Source organism: Dermacentor variabilis, chromosome 3 (assembly GCF_050947875.1).
Source record: "Dermacentor variabilis isolate Ectoservices chromosome 3, ASM5094787v1, whole genome shotgun sequence".
NCBI lineage: Eukaryota > Metazoa > Arthropoda > Arachnida > Ixodida > Ixodidae > Dermacentor > Dermacentor variabilis.
In genome coordinates this window covers 192,277,109-192,292,995 of record NC_134570.1, presented here as the reverse complement: position 1 = coordinate 192,292,995, position 15,887 = coordinate 192,277,109, and the positions used below count along the sequence as shown (strand labels likewise).

At 44.5% G+C, this 15,887-nt stretch overlaps 1 protein-coding gene across 2 annotated transcripts in view; it reads right to left on the bottom strand.

Moving 5' to 3' along the window:
• Positions 1 to 15,887, bottom strand: part of LOC142576583 (focadhesin) — a 429,785-nt gene that overhangs the window by 70,033 nt on the left and 343,865 nt on the right. For both annotated transcript variants that reach the window (XM_075686768.1, XM_075686769.1), the window contains exons 29-30: positions 9,076 to 9,156; positions 3,187 to 3,306 (exon numbers count right to left, since the gene is read on the bottom strand). In XM_075686768.1, coding sequence (XP_075542883.1) covers positions 3,187 to 3,306; positions 9,076 to 9,156 — 201 coding nt within the window. The remainder of the gene's footprint in view (positions 1 to 3,186; positions 3,307 to 9,075; positions 9,157 to 15,887) is intronic.

Genomic DNA, 15,887 nt, shown 5'->3' with positions numbered 1-15,887 from the left:
TTAGTTTTTTGGGTAATTCAACCCCAAGCGAAAGTCGTTGCTGGCACCCATACATTTTTGTGGGACAAGACTACCATCATTTCGACTCTAATATGGCCCTCACTGGATAAGTTGAATGAAATGCAGTAACCATTTACGGTGAGCTGCCATTTTTGCTTGGAAATCCTCCTATCATGCGCCACAAATAGGTGTTTTTGGCAGGAAGTGATAAGTGTTTGACACTTTCACTGTCCCCTGGCACTGTTAAGGCAGAAGCCACAGCCATTCGGGCCACGACTGGGGTCACGATTAGGGTCGGAGGCGTATTCATGCTGACTATCTGATTCTAAGGTCACTTTTGGTTAAAAAGCTTACTAAACATTATTGTTGCATACATAAGGGCCACTTCACTTACTGCATGACAAGGATCAAAAGAAAAGCAAAATCTTTGTGTTTTTCAAGCTGTTGTTGAATGAGTGACCCAAAAGTACTGTGTACCAAGCTTGCAGGATTACAATACCACACTCCCAGGAGAGAAACGTAACCATCGATAGCACATGCTTTAACGCAAATGGCCGTGTGGTCAGTCTGGCAGGACATGCGGCAACCCTTGATTTTCAAATCTGCCCCCTAGAGAAGAAATCAGCAGTGTCGTGGGTAGAAACTTGATGTTGTTTCATCTGTGAACGCTTTTATTCAGTCCTAATCATGTTCAAACTTTCTCAATTACTAATTGTGTTTCACTGTCATCATCATTTCATGAGCTCGCCTCACCAGTGCTATACCAAATCTGGTTGTCTTCCATGCCATGCATTACCATAATCTTGAAGATCTTCCTGACAGCCTTGAACAATACAGCCCTGCCATGCGCATACTTCTTGCAGCGACACATTCTTAATGTGCCAGAAAGCACGATGTAGCTGCACTTGCTGAACAATGTGGCTCAGCACAGCCGATACCGTTGAATCACTCTGAATTTAACACGCTTACCTGAATCTAACGCACACCTTTTTTCTGATTAAATTTGAGGGCACGTTACGGTTGGATAAGAAACTGCTGGCAACAGAAATTGCTGGCAATTAAGAAATTGCTGGCAACAGCTTACCATAGGGGCTGTCAGATGGAATGTCCTCCCCATCACAAGATGGCGATACAGCACATTTTCGAGAAAGTTGCTGTAGGCTTATTTTGTGCTTGACTATGATCTGTATTGGTATTCTCGCTCAATCACTGTCAGAGACGTCAGTTATGCGAAATTTCGTGCGACTCGGCACCAGATGTGCCAGCGTCCTCGACCACCAGCACTTCTGGTGCAGTGCCAAGCTATCTATGTACAGTGCCAGGAACATTGTTGGCTGCATACTTTGACAAGTTCGACGCAGAGTCAAGTAAAACGTCTCAGAAGTGATAGTAACAAAGTAGAACCTCGTTCATATGCTCTGGAAAAAATGCGAGAAAACACGCACCATCTGAGAAAATGTACAATCCGAAGTCACTAAAAATTTGATAGACTCAACTGTAGTTCACATCTACATATTGCGAATTGTTGCAGCACAAGGTGCCGATGCGTGCTGAGCTGGTGGGGATCAAGCGGCCCGAGACAGACACTGTCGACAGACATCGCCATTCTTGAGGACTGAGCAGGGTTATGTTCGTGCGTGTCAAATTTGGCCCGGGTTAGCAGATTCTTCGAGCGGGGGCGTTTTGGCAGGAAGTTTTGACATGCCCACTTGGTGCAAATCGTTGCGGCAAGAAACGCCGATGCGCATCAAGGGTTGGACCCCGAGCAACTTAGTGTTTTAAGACGGTGACGGGAAACCGAAATGAAATCGAGCTGGTGGGTGCTGCTGAAGTAAGATGGTGCAAGAGCGAAACATGATGTTCACTTCACGCCACCTGCTACTGGAAACGACGGAACATTTTGGTTATCACCTGCTAAAAGTGTGCAGTATACTTCCAACAGCGCTACGCCCCGCATGCTGTGATACAGATAAATCAAGATGCTTTTTGCAATAGGGCTGGCGGCGATAGCTGTGAATGCGGAGTGCAATGACCCAGGAGTAGATTTTCTGGTACTGGAAGAGGAAACCGAGCACGTGCCAGCCTTTTCACATGAGACAAGAGAGTGAGTACTGTGGTGTCACTGCTGTGCTGGGCGACTATTGTTCTCGGTCTTGCGTGCCTCGTGCCTTTTCTTGTTTAGATGAAATCTACATGCTTAAAAGGTATCATGAGACTGCAGTGTGGCGAAGTGTTGAACGCTGGAGCCGAAAGATTGCGTTTTCCAGAAACGTGTAAGTGGGTAAAAAAGAGGAAGAACTGTACTGGGTAATTTTTTGTATTCTCAATCACTAATGTTGACGGCAGAAAATTGTACGAAACAGCATTTTATCGACCAGGTCCTAGTGTATCTCTAAAAGTGGTCACTCGAGAATACTGTACCTATGGGCATGGTACCTGTGGCCACTGAAGCACAAATAGCAATGACAGTGTGCCGCTTTCATTACGAAAGCTCATTAAAAAAAATATAGATTCTGTGAAGGTAAACTTTCTTTCATAAACCAGGGGCAAGTTACATTCAGGGGCACTTTTTATTTTCTTCTTTTAAACCAACAAAAATTGGTTGTGCGTTAGATTTGGGGGCACGTTAGAATCTGGTAAAAAGGCATGCTGTGTGATCGAAATAGTGATCCAGTGAGATCTGGTGACAATTACGATAGAGTGACAATGAGATAGAAACGGCAGGACAGGAACCAGTGCCATCTAGTAGAGGTTTACGTGCCAGTGGGATCTTGGAGGCTATGCACAGTGATTTGCGCGTCATGCTTAGCAACATTTTTCCACATTTTCACACTACAAAGTGGTCGTTGAGGCCTTACAGTTAGCGTTTGGAGTTAGCATCAGCCACATACAGGTAATGCATATGGCACACATGTTTTCCAGCTCTTGTACAGCATGGTAATCCATGCTGCCAGACTGAGCAGGTATCATTTATGGTACAATATCATGGCCCTCCTCTAATATACAATAAAAGAAAATTGGAGTGGATGCTGATGCTGCATGAAAAAGTGGCAAAGTGCAAAGGATCACTGAGCAGACAAGCCATCTGTGCTCAATGCTGAAGCGTGCAGTGCCATGTGCCTTCGCTTTTTGGCACTGGTGCTGTGAACAGACGAATCAATGGGCAATTGTAGGTGTTGCATTCACCTGAGGGGCACTCTCGCAGAAGTGGAACCAGCAGTCCTGTCCAGTTGAGGGGTGGCAGGGCACGGCCAAAGTCCTGGTCCAGGGCCCTGAGGCATGCTTTCACACGCCCATTCCACGACCCTGTAACATTAAGATGGATGAGAGTCTTGTGGAGGTCAGCTAGGCAGGAAACAATTGGTTGTCCATGTTAGCCACAGTAAACTATGCACAGGACCCAACATAGTCCAGTCCAGTATGAAGAAAGCTACAAAAAATACATAAACTCTTCATTCAATTTAGCTTTCTTGAAGTACACTGCACATATGCAATCAACACATGATATACAACAGCAGAACACGGATGGCGATAGCAGTTCCAGTCTGCATTGCATCACAATGCAACCTGTTCTGTGTCAGATGGCAGCACGTGTAAGCCTTTTCTCTTTTCTTGAATCTGATCCTCAACACGACATCACAAAGTTTAATGAGAAAGTCCATTTGATTGACAGACCATGCTTTGAGACATCAATATTTTCTGCCTTGCACACTCCCCTGTTCCATCATAGCAGAGTTGGAAGAGAAACCAGCCAAGTTCAACAGTGGTGAACTCAAAGAAACTGTTGGCCGAGGCTGAATTCAAGTAGTGTAAACATAAGCTTGCGAAGCCTCAAAAATGACAATGCGTGCCTCAAGCCACTGAGACCCCTCCAGCACAGCACACATCTGCATTTCATACAGCAACTATTCCTGCAACACTTCGCATTACGTAGATGTCAACTGCAGCCGAGCATGTCAAATTTTTTAATGACTTCAGATTACACGTTTTTCCCGGTTAGTATGTTTTTTCTCCTTGCGTTCTTTTCTGAAACATATAAATGATGTTCTACTGTACCAAGTTATTATGCCAGCATTAGTTACAGCTCAGTTCTAATACATGAATGTTTGGAAAATATTTTTTTTTATTAGTAGAATTTCTGTTGAACAGAATCAAGTGCTCTTCTTTTTTCCTCTGAAACTAATGAATTAGTGATGTTCTGTTGTACCAAATACTAATGAGGTTCTCAGCTAAACAGTACACCGGTGTTTTCTGGCAACTTCTTTTTGTTTCATATAACGCTTTGCTTTCCAGTTTTTCTCCAATACACAGAATGGCTATCCCAACATAAAGTAAGCAGGTTATCGTAAGGCCAATCTGCATGACAGACAAAAGGTTCGCGCATCACATGACTCAATCATCGCTCCGCACATAGCCGGCGCCAGTGGCAAAGAAGAGGCGCCGTCCACTCCGTTTCATTGTCAGGTTCGATGTAATGTGCCACCTGTCAAACATTAAAAATCTAGAGTGTCATGGCAAAGATCGTACGACGTCCCCCTTTGCCCCCTTTGCTCAGCTGCTGTCCACACAAATGCGCGCAACTGGGTCATGATTCCTTTGCAAATACAAAGCTAGCCTTGTGATGGGCTGCTCGAAGCTACAAAAAGAGATAGATGTGCATCTACAAATGGCATCGGAAACGAGGGGCTGCTGTGCAGTGTGCCACAAAGAGGGCGGCCGCGAACAACTTTGTTGCCTACCCGTGCACTCGCTTTTGTTTGTGATGCGGTTTGTCGGCTTTCCAAGTGTTGCTCTGCTGCTGCAAATAGATCTGTATTGATTTGGCACCAAACTGTAACTTCAGTTGCTGACGCCTGATGAAGCAGCGCCGATTAGGTCTAATGGCCTAGGCAGTGTGGCTGTGATGAAAATTTGCTGTTGAACGATGTGGTAACGGGCTGCAAGCCATCATGAAAGATGCTAATATTTTCATGCGGGTGGCTCATCAGTGAGCGGTCCCGAGATCATGCGTGCAGGATACATTGACAGCTGTTGAAGCAATGTGAAGTTCATCACCACTGTGATAGCGCTGACAGGCATCATTCTGTGTTGTTATCAGAAGCAGATAAACTGCCAACACATATGAGGAGGACGTGCTGTTCCGAATAAAGCATGCACTGTTCCTGAGCTCGCTGGTCTACTTGCTCGTCACGTTGCGCACCTGCGCGCGTTGCCCTCCGCACAGTACATGACAGCCACCTATCCAATGCAATCTGAGTGCCTACTGGTGGCTAATCGGCCTGATCTTTGCGCATGCTTTTACACATTACAAAATATGTGCTGCTTTTGTTGCCATTCTCTCTGTCCCTATTGTGTTATCCTTTTTGTCAGTCCTGTTGACCCACACAACCATTATACTGACAGAGGCGGACACAGCTGACATGGCTCCATTCTGCAAATTGTGGCATTCTGGCGATGTGTGTGTGATCCCTCATCGGGCAGACGTCAAAGAGCACTCACGGAGACAAAGCCTGTTACCACGTCAGCCGGGGCAGCCCGTCGACGGCTCACTCGGCACTCATTCTGCACCAAACAATGAAACGCTCGCTTGTGCGAGAGGCTCAGAGGTTGCCTCCAAGACAAGGTGCGCACTGCGTATGGCCGGACTAGAGAAGGAGATGCCTTTAGTCCCTCCCCCTTTTGGTGCAATATATGACATAATTATTAGATGGAAAGTGTCGCATACCTGAATTTGTTTACCAACAAGCCAGCAAGGAACATAATTCCGTGACCGGCAGCTGCAGTGCACCGCTTTCAGTGATGACAAAAACACAGTACAGTAAAACCACGTTAAACCATACCCGCTTAACCTTAAACAGTAGTTTCGCTTCAAAAGTAGTAAAGTAAAATCCCCGACTCAGCGGCCATTTAACATAAAGTGTTTCGTGTAACATAAAGTGTTTCGTGTCCACATAAACCGTACCAGCTTATTGCGTACGTATTGGTTGAAACATAGTGTTTCCACTTTTTGTCGCGCAAACATGGCGGTGTGTCATCTCCATTCGGCGGCCCGGCAGAAGAACAAGCCCCAGAGATCAGAACAACGGCCTTCAAGCGCCCTGGGCATTTGTGCATGAAGCCACATCAACATCAACCTCATTTCAGCGCTGTGCCAGAGAGCATTCTTTATTCTATGAGAGAGCGTTGTGGCATCGTGCAACCAAGGACTCGAGCCGTGCCGAAGCTCGAATAAAAAAGAAACCAGGTGCTCAGCATAGAAGGAAAATTAGACATTGTTCGTGCTATTGAACGCGGCGCGATGTCGGCGCTGGCATGAGACTGGGATCTGCTGTTGACTATGGTGTGTGGCATTTGGAATGCGAAGAAGTTGCTCAGCAGCGCTGCTGCAACCGTGAAAAGATGTCGGCTACGAGATTTGACTTTTCGCCATCATTGCCTCTGTTGTTGCTGAAGTGTTGACTAGCGACAGTGATGAGGACGACACGGAAAGCAACAGCACGGGCGATTCAGGCCCGACAACGCTACACATTACGTCAGCCTCATGAATGCAATCATCAGGACGAGAACAGCACCCCTCAATGAAAAAGGCTCCCCGCGACTTTTGCAGCGCTACCACGCGCGTGCCTGGAGAACACCAATGAGGAATCTGCCATACGAGTGTTTGCCGAGAAGAGGGGGCTGGCTGAAAAGCTGGCTCACAGCTTCAGTAAGTATGAGGCTGCTGTCGTCGCTGCTAGGCCACCGTGGCATCAAACGAGAACACTTTTGTCGGGCGAAGTGAATAAATACTGCATGTTTTTTCCCCTTTCATTGCACTCTCTCTGAGTTCCGTTTTTGACAGGTAAGTGGGCGTCCTCGTGGTATTTCAGTTAAACAGTACTACCGTTTAGTACGTACTTTTTCCGAGCTCTGGCCAACTACGGTTTAACGAGGTTTCACTGTATTTCACATAGCGGATGCATGAAGGTGCACAAATAATACATGATTTGACGTAACCTTACATCCACAAGTTGCAGTTGTAATATGTGAAGTAGCTGTTCTGTAGAAAGTGTTGCAGATAAACTGCATTGCAAAATGCACAAAGTGAGACTTCTATGACTGCACCACTTGCGTAGATTTCGCAGGATTGCCTGCTAAGCATGAAACAGAAAATGACTACAGACTATCTTGTAGTGAGTGTAACAGCCCAAAGCTGTACATGGGCTATGAGAGGCAGAAGCAGAATGGTTTACCACAAAATCTCACACGTAATAAAATAAATTTCTTCTGTATTTTGGCGAGCCAGATTCATTTCAGGTGTTATCTATGGATCGCAAAGTTATGGAGGGGTTAAAAGCTTTTTGGCCTTATATGACCAAAAACACAATTTTTATTTGCATTAAGTGCAAATAAATTTCCTATTCCCTTATTTTTGTCCTGCATTTTTCAGGTTTTCTTGGACTTTGTAAATTTTTAGTAGGAATTGAATAAGAATACTGAAGTTCAAATATTGAATCAAGTAGAATATTGAATAATGTTATGTATACATGCATTTATTAGCAAGTGTGGTTATTTAAACATCTTAGAACATTGCAACTACATTGTCAATGGTTAAAAAGTTAGACTAGTAAGCCATTGTAATAACAGTTTGTGCATTTGACTCGTATTAACTTGAAAATTTTAGTAATTTCCATTAGTTATTGGTCCTTGCCCAGCTGTGCCTCATTATACAGCATCAAATGCGTGTAAATACAGTGGCATTTGACCCTACACCAGCAGTCACTCATTGCATTTGGCATCAAGCAATAAGCTCAGGATTGGAGGTGATGCTACAGAGGTATCAGATGAGCAAGGCAAAAGCCGTGCTCACATTCAGCCAAAATGAAGTGGTGCAATACTGTTTGTTATGACCGTAGCTTAGAACTGCAAGAACATTGTCCTTTGTTTTTCCTTAGTCTTGTGAGGCATCTCACAAGACTAAGGACTTGTTGCTGAGGTACTGCATTTGCAAGAATGTAGCACAACCACCAATATAATACAAGGTATAATACATGAAGAAGGGAGAGGGCACCTTCGATTGCATGAAAAAAATACTTTGTTTATAACTCCAAGTAAACATGTGTAATGCATCTTTACTTGTTTAGAATAGCGCCTTTTAGCATGCTGTGATGCATTCAGGTGTCGGGGATTACCAATTGCAGAATGCACACTGCCTGCGAAGTCTGTACTACAATCCCAGGTTTCACTCAGGCGAATATTGTGGTGGTAGTTGCTACATCCCAAAATGTTGTAACAGGCATGTGAAATGCCGCACGGAGGAGCAACGTGGGCATGCGGCGGGAAGCTGGCACATTTGTATAGTGAGGTCACATGGACGAGCATTGCTGTTGAGGATCAGCCCATTGGACTTAAACACACGGAAAGAACATTCTTACTGTAGTTGGACTCTAAGTGTACCCTCGTTCACAACAAACCTGTGCCGCTTGCTAATGAGAGGGTCGCTTTTCCACACAGCTTAGGCATCAAGTGGCTAAGCATGCATTACAAACGAAATTTTGCCAGCAGCACAAAATAATGACAAAATTAAGCTAGACACACCATTCTTAGATTAGATAGAAATAAATGCAAAGAACTGTGCTTGCTAACACACAGCCATTAATATATTCGATTTGTTTCGAACGTTTCCCCCCCCCATATCCAACTGAATATTCAAAAATGTTCGAATACTTCATTTTCCAATCGAATACAAATGTTCTATGGTATTCAATATTTTCAAATATCCGCACATCCCTAATTTTTAGGCAACTCTGGCTGCTAGGTTTCTTCAAGTGTGCACCTAAATCCGAGTGCAGAGGAATTGTTTATTTACGATTCCATCACAGATGATGATTCCATTACAACGACCACCACAGATGAAATCACACCCATAGGAAAATGTCACAGTTGCAGGGACTGACAGGGGGTGTGCTTCACCAAACTACTTCCGTGCCAACATTAAATGTCACAACTGCTTGCGCTGCTTGAGCCCATATGCCCTATCCCTGAAAGTGACTGAGGTGATGGCCTGGTAGTTAAGAAAAGTGTAAGTGCACTCACCTGTCCTGATAGATGCAGCCAAGAAATCCACCAAGGGTCTCAGCACGCTGGCGTCTCCAAGGTACGAGTAGCTGGAAGGCACTGCACATGAACACAGCCACTAGGGAGTGAGGAAAAATATGGCCCCTTCCCTACAATCGCTAAGACTGTCTCAAGTCACAGCACCGAGCTTGGGCTTTGCTCAATACACCAGCCATTCTCTGTCTGGCCATGTTACCAGTTTTCTTACAGATGAAACTTCAAAGCCGGGTATGGAATGCCACCTGTTAAGCCAATAAATCATAAGGATACTGACAAAATTGAGCATTTTGTGAAAGGTAAAATTGTTATTCACCTGAAAGCAGAACAAAAGTACAAAGGGAACCCTTTACTTGAAGAAAAGTTTCACACCATCTGAGAGTCTTCATGTTGTCTTAACCTACCATCTGCTCACCTGCTAGAGCTCTGGAAAGTTCGACGATTGAACCAAAACAATTGTTTGCTTGACTGCAAAGCTTCCTTTTTGCAGAACCATTCTTTTGTAGCTTCACGCGACTTCCAGTGGTTTCCTGTCTAACCCACTTTTAAATTTTCGTATTAGGTAAGCAGAACAGAAGAAACCACCTGACACACTGTGGAAGACAGGTTTTGATCAATGCACTTCCTTCAGGCAATCCAAAGATTCTTTATGATCTTTGATGAACTGCTGTTCCTTTCACATATGCAGAGCTGCAAGCCTTATAATTTGAAAAGGCCTACCCCCGAAAGTCACAACATACTAAATTTTTTTTGTTATTCAATATGTTTGAAGACGACCACGGCCACATTTATTAGGAAGCACTAGCAGCAGAGTGGCCCATCGTACCCCTTGTCTTTGGCCGCTGGCGAGCTCGTGTTCACCGCTTGAGACTCTCTTAGTCTTCGTTAGTTCTTCGGGGCCGTGGCCAGTAGCAACGCTGCAACAGGTGCCCACCTCCTTGCATGCAATGCAAAACTCAAAAGTAGTTACACTATCCACAGTGTGCACAGAGGTAGGAAAAGTGCATGCACACGACCAGGTCTGCAAAGTACATGGCTGCAAGTACAACGGCCAAAGGGTGAGTCTGGCCGGAAAGTCAAGGAGTTAGGAGGCCTGGGCTGGCTGTTCATCAGCAGGTGAAGTGCAGGAGGAACGCCAAGGTCTCCACAGGCTGCTGATCTATGGCGATGTGTCATTAAAACCTAGATGGTTGTGTCGCTGCCGGCAAGTGCACCTCTGCACTGGGTTTACAGAGAAGGGGACACGCAGGGGGTCTACAGGAAAAGCGGCTTCAGTGCACAACCAGAGGCTCAGTTGGATGACACTGGCTGCTAGGTGCCGGAGGAAGTCTAGTGCGTTGTCTATGATGCATTTGTTAACCACGTGGGACGAAAGTCTAGTCTTAGACACTATAGTAGCGCTATCTGGTCGTGTCATTGGGTGCCTAGTTGTATTGCGTAAAGGCACTTTTCTCAACATCTTTTAGGTGGCAGTAGAGACCATATAAAGTAAACATTCACTTATTAATTAAATTAACAAGCACGGTGTCAGGTGCGCACCGGCAAACATAAGCAGATCTCACAAGATGATTGCAAAAGCATGCTGTCACAACACTGGCGCGATGAAGAGCGCTGGCCTTGAGGAGCAAATGCTTCAGGCTGAAAAGGGTGGCAGTTTGGGCAAGTTGGTATGTCATGACTTTTTTCAGGCTTGTAGCACAGCTCAGAATGAGCAAAAAAAAGGAAAGTGGAAGGGGTAATGAAAAGGAATGCAGAACAGGCTGTCTCTCACTTCAAAGTGTGTCCGACACTTGTGACAGTGCGACCTCCAACACTAGGCATGCCAGAAGATGGTGCATGTTGATGATCAAGAATGTTTCGATGAAGCCGAGGCTTCTTTATATACTACACAAAGTTTGTTTAGTTCGTTACAACTTTGACTGCAGGAAAACCTAGGGGGCAATGTTTCTCCTTCAGGCGTTCGATCGCTTCTGACCAGCAGGGCTTTCTTTTGAGTGGGTCCCTCTCACCCTTCTTTCTCCACTACGTTGTCGCTTTGTCTTGCAAAGATTATGCTTTCCTTGATGCTTGATTATGAGCAGATTGTCTTAGCACCACCACTAGTCCTCATAAACGTAATTTGGAAGGGCAATCGAAATTTGAGTGACTCTACAGCATGCCATTCGTTACGTCAAACTTTGCATGCATGACGGTGTAAAAACTTGGGCGTCACTACGAGCAGAAGAGCGAGGTTTTGGTTTTACTGCATTGCCAACGCCTTCTTGAAAGTGAGACTAGTAAAGGGGCAATACTCTTCTTGCGTAGCCCATAACCTAGTCAATCCAGTGGTCACAGGCTAAGCAAATGAGACAAGCCAAGCCAAGCCAAGTTGGCACTAGTGAGCATTGGCTTTTGTGTGTATACGTCCTACATTTCTTGCTTAATGCAATAATTAGTTGACAGGGTTTGGGACACCTTTTTTGGTCTTCTTTTAGGAAATTTTGTCGCTCAGAATCACCAGCCAGCTCAACGATACCTGTCTGTGTCGATGTGGGCCGCAATGTAGCTCGAGAAGTGTGCAACCACCATAATCCTATTGTGGAAAGCAGTCTGTTCATGTTGTCAGGCGATGCAAACTTGGTTTAAGTTCTCGCTGCACTTTCCCCTGTCTATAGCAGTGGAATGAAATGGCTGAAATGGCCCTTTAATATTTCTTGTCATGAACCAGTGCTCCCACACAACATGCACACCATATCTTACAAATGGTTCAAGATATCAATAAGCAAAGCCTGAACAATATTCGTGACGCAATATCCCTGATGGATTGGTAGAGCTGATACATACCAGAGACCTAGCACGAATACTTTCGTGCTAGGTTTAAGGATACCTCTGATTTATCCTTTAAGTACAAAGTAGTTAAACTAGTATGTAAAGGCAAATAAAAAAAGAAACATGGATAACTAAAGATTGTATCAATGAAATTTGCACCAGAAATTACCTATACAGAAATTTTGACACCAGAACTGAAAAAGCCTTGCATGAAGTTAAGGTACGAGGGTTGATCCAGAAATAAGGTTCTCATCAATTTTAGAAATAGACAACATTCTTTATTCACATAAAAATTTAAATCATTGGGAAGATGAAACTTTGATCTATTTTTCTAAATAATCGCCATCTTTTTCTACGCATTATCAACTTCATCGTCGCTCCGGAAGCGTTGGCCACTCAAATGTTCATTCAACTTGGTGAACAAGTGATAATCACTAGGCACAAGGTCTACACTGTACAGTGGGTGGGGCATGATAGTCCACCCAAAGTTTGACAACAGTTCTTGGGTTTGACGGGAGACGTGAGGTTGGGTGTTGTCATGAAGCAGCGTTACACCGGCTCTGGATAGCTTGCCTGAGTTTTCTTAGTGTTGCACAATAGCTGTCCGAGTTTATTGTTGCCCCACATTCCAAGAAATCCATCAGCAGTATTCCCTTACGATCCCAAGAAACACTGGCCATGACTTTCCCAGCAGAAGGAGTTTGTTTGAACTTCTTTGCGACTGGTGACTCTGGGTGACGCCAGTGTTTGGACTTTTGTTTCATTTCAGGAGTGAAATCGGAGTGAAATGGAAATTTCAGGAGTGAAATGAAACACCCACATTTCGTCTGTCGTAACAATGGAGTCCAACAATCCTCCCTTATCTTCTTGACACTTTTGAAGAAACTGGCGAGCACAGTCAAGGCGTTTCTCCTTGTGGTCTGATGTCAATAGCTACAGTACCCATCAAGCACAACATTTGTGATACCCCAATTTTTCAGTCAAAGCTCTTTCCACTGTACCGTAAGATCTCCCAGGAATCTGAGCAACACGTTCATGAATGGTGATCCTCCTGTTTTGAAACACTCCGCGTTGGACCATCTCGATAATCGCCTCTGAAACTGACAGTCTTCCACTCCATTGTTCAACGTGGACTTCCTTCCAACTGGCACTAAACTCCCTGCACCACTTTCGGACATCTTGAATGGACATACACTTGTCGCCATACATCTCTGTCAACTGACGATGCATATTCACGGGTGGAGTCCCTTTGACGTGCCAAAAGCGAATTACAGAACAAATATTGCACTTGGTAAGATCAACAAAGGGAACCTCCATATCGGACGGCTACTGAGCCGAAAATGAGCGGTGCAGGGAACCGTGGCCGGGGGGAATCGAGAGTGGGGAAAGAGCCGCATGCAGCAGTGCTGGCAGATTTCGCCTTGCATCTTCTTGTGTGACTGGAGTTCTATGGGAACCTTATTTCTGGATCAACTCTCGTATAAAGAAACAAAGTAAATTGTCTTTTGCACAGAGAGAAGAGACAGACAGTATTTACATAATTTGTTCAATAATGGCATAATAAAGAAATCCGAGGTTGCCTGGAGCCGTAATAGTGGTTTTCATGGGTGAAAAGATGGACACATGACTATAATGGAAATCACATTAGGTGATGAAGTTGTATCAAATGCGGTGCTTGCAAATACTTTTAATAACTATTTCACAACCTTAGTAAACCTGTAGGACTATAGTTGGGTACAGCTTTAGAAAAAAGGGGAGGCCCCGCCCAGATGATCGAAGTGCGACAGCCGATTGCCTCTATGGCTAAAATAGTCCTGCTCAAAAAACCATGCTTCTAAGATGCGTAATTCTCAGTATAAATAAAGACTTTTGTATTCTGATGACTGGTTTGGTAGAGCTCTCATGATTGGAATGCTACAGCACATGCCAGATCGTGAGAGAAAAATAACCCCATGCCTTCTACAACACTGTGCGTCATCTACTTTTTAGCTTCGTTGCAAGTGACAAAAGTATAAAGAGCAGCTCGCATGGCTTTTGTGCTTGTTTACATGTACACTGCACATTTACTACTAGTTTTCCAAGGTTAATATTAATCAATTGCTATTTAACAAGTACTTAAAAAAATGCATTTATCGAAACCCACTACAAACCTGGGGCGAGAAGACTATCGAAGCAGGAAAAGTACAAAAAATGCTTGATTCATCGTATTAAATTACTCTTGGTTTTAAATAGCCTAACATCTATATATATTTTTTGTTTTGTGTTTTTACAAACTTATTTTCAAGAATGAGACAGGTTTTTTTTTTCCGTTCCTTTCTCACGTTTCTTTCTTTTTCTTTTTTTGTACAGCGACACAGTACACGAACACACCTCCCGCTAACAGTAGGCACCAGACTTTGGCAAACTTTCCTTGTTGTAACTTTACTTTGGAGCAAAACAAAACACCATGGAACAAACACGCAGTATGTTTGTTTGTAGCGGTGTGTGGTGGCGGAATCCTGTTTTCAGACGAAGCATAGCACAGCGTCAGCGATGCTCGCTGCAGTCCTTCACCACCAGATCATGGTTCAAAATAAACGCATGCGGCACGAATGATGCTTCCTTAGCTCGCAGTAATATTTCCGGAATGGTAGACCACCACAAACAGTTTGGGAATTCACTGTGACGAGGGGAAGATGCACACGACTGACACGACTCGGCCATGTTCGTAGTGAGGGCGGCCATCTCCTCCATCGGCGTAGTCACCGGCTATCCGGCTCATGACGTCAGTCCACAGTGTGTGCCCAGTGGCGGAGGCTCGTGTGCATCCGCTTTGGAGAAGTAAATGCCCCTTTTTTCTGAAGTTGCACCTGACTACAGTCATTTTGCATTTTTGCTGCCTACTATGGCAAATCAGGCATTTACTGCTTTTCTGTCTATCAAGAACAGCAGATGTTGGATGCCGCCGGACCTGAGATCTAGGGTTGGTGAACATCGATGAATGATTAATATATTAATCGATTAAATGCATCCTGCAAAACGATTAATCTTCATCGATGTCTACCTTTTATTTAATCAACCTAGTAGACTAGACGTGATTGATTAATCGTTTTTGTGAGTTTGACAGAAGTGGCGTGAAAATTTTGAAATCGTTCTGCAATGGCAGCACACGAGCAGTGACTGTGCGACTGTGGTAGAGCAACTGTCGCCTGTTTTTCAGAGTCCCGAAGTGCTTCCCCTCTCTTCCCCCACACTGCACATTCCATCACGCCACCTGCAGTCGGAGGCTTGAAATGCCCTCACGATTCAAGGCATACAATAGCAAGCCAGTCATTGATCATCATGCCACTTCCAGTCCACTAACGACATGGCCCAGCATGCGCACCGGTTTGGAGCACGTATTTGACATGGCGATGGAGTTCATGTTGATTCCAGCCAATCTATGGCGTCCAAGCATCTATTCTCGCATGTTTGTTGTGTAGCCATTCAAAGAAGGTGTCGGCTTCACCCGAACCTCCCAGCCAATTGAAATTCCTTCACTCTGTAGAAAAGAGCATGTGGCTTAAAACCTTAAGCAGTAATTTTCTTTTCCCCTATGCATATTAGTTCGGTTGGACATCACCTTTCACTTTTGCCATATTCCTTATTTCTTGTTTAACTGTACTGTACAAGGATTCACTAGTGCCCTGTATCTTAGCTAATTCTGTGCTAAGTGCAATTTTATAAAATATATTGTTTATATTGCTACGAAGAGCCGCAGTAGCAAACGATGATGAAAGAACTGATGAAGACGACCATCACCAATAATCGTGCGCACGGGCTCCTACTTGTACGCCTGTCTTTTGCGCATTGTATATGCCTTGTAAGTAAATTGTCAAGTGTCTTTTCTCCCCATAACATTTTGGTGAAGAGTGTGGGTTTTTCAAGTTTCAAGGCAGATCTACACAGCGGACACTCCTTGGCGGCATCAACAATGCCAGTGCAAGGCGGGGATGAGAATGCTTCGA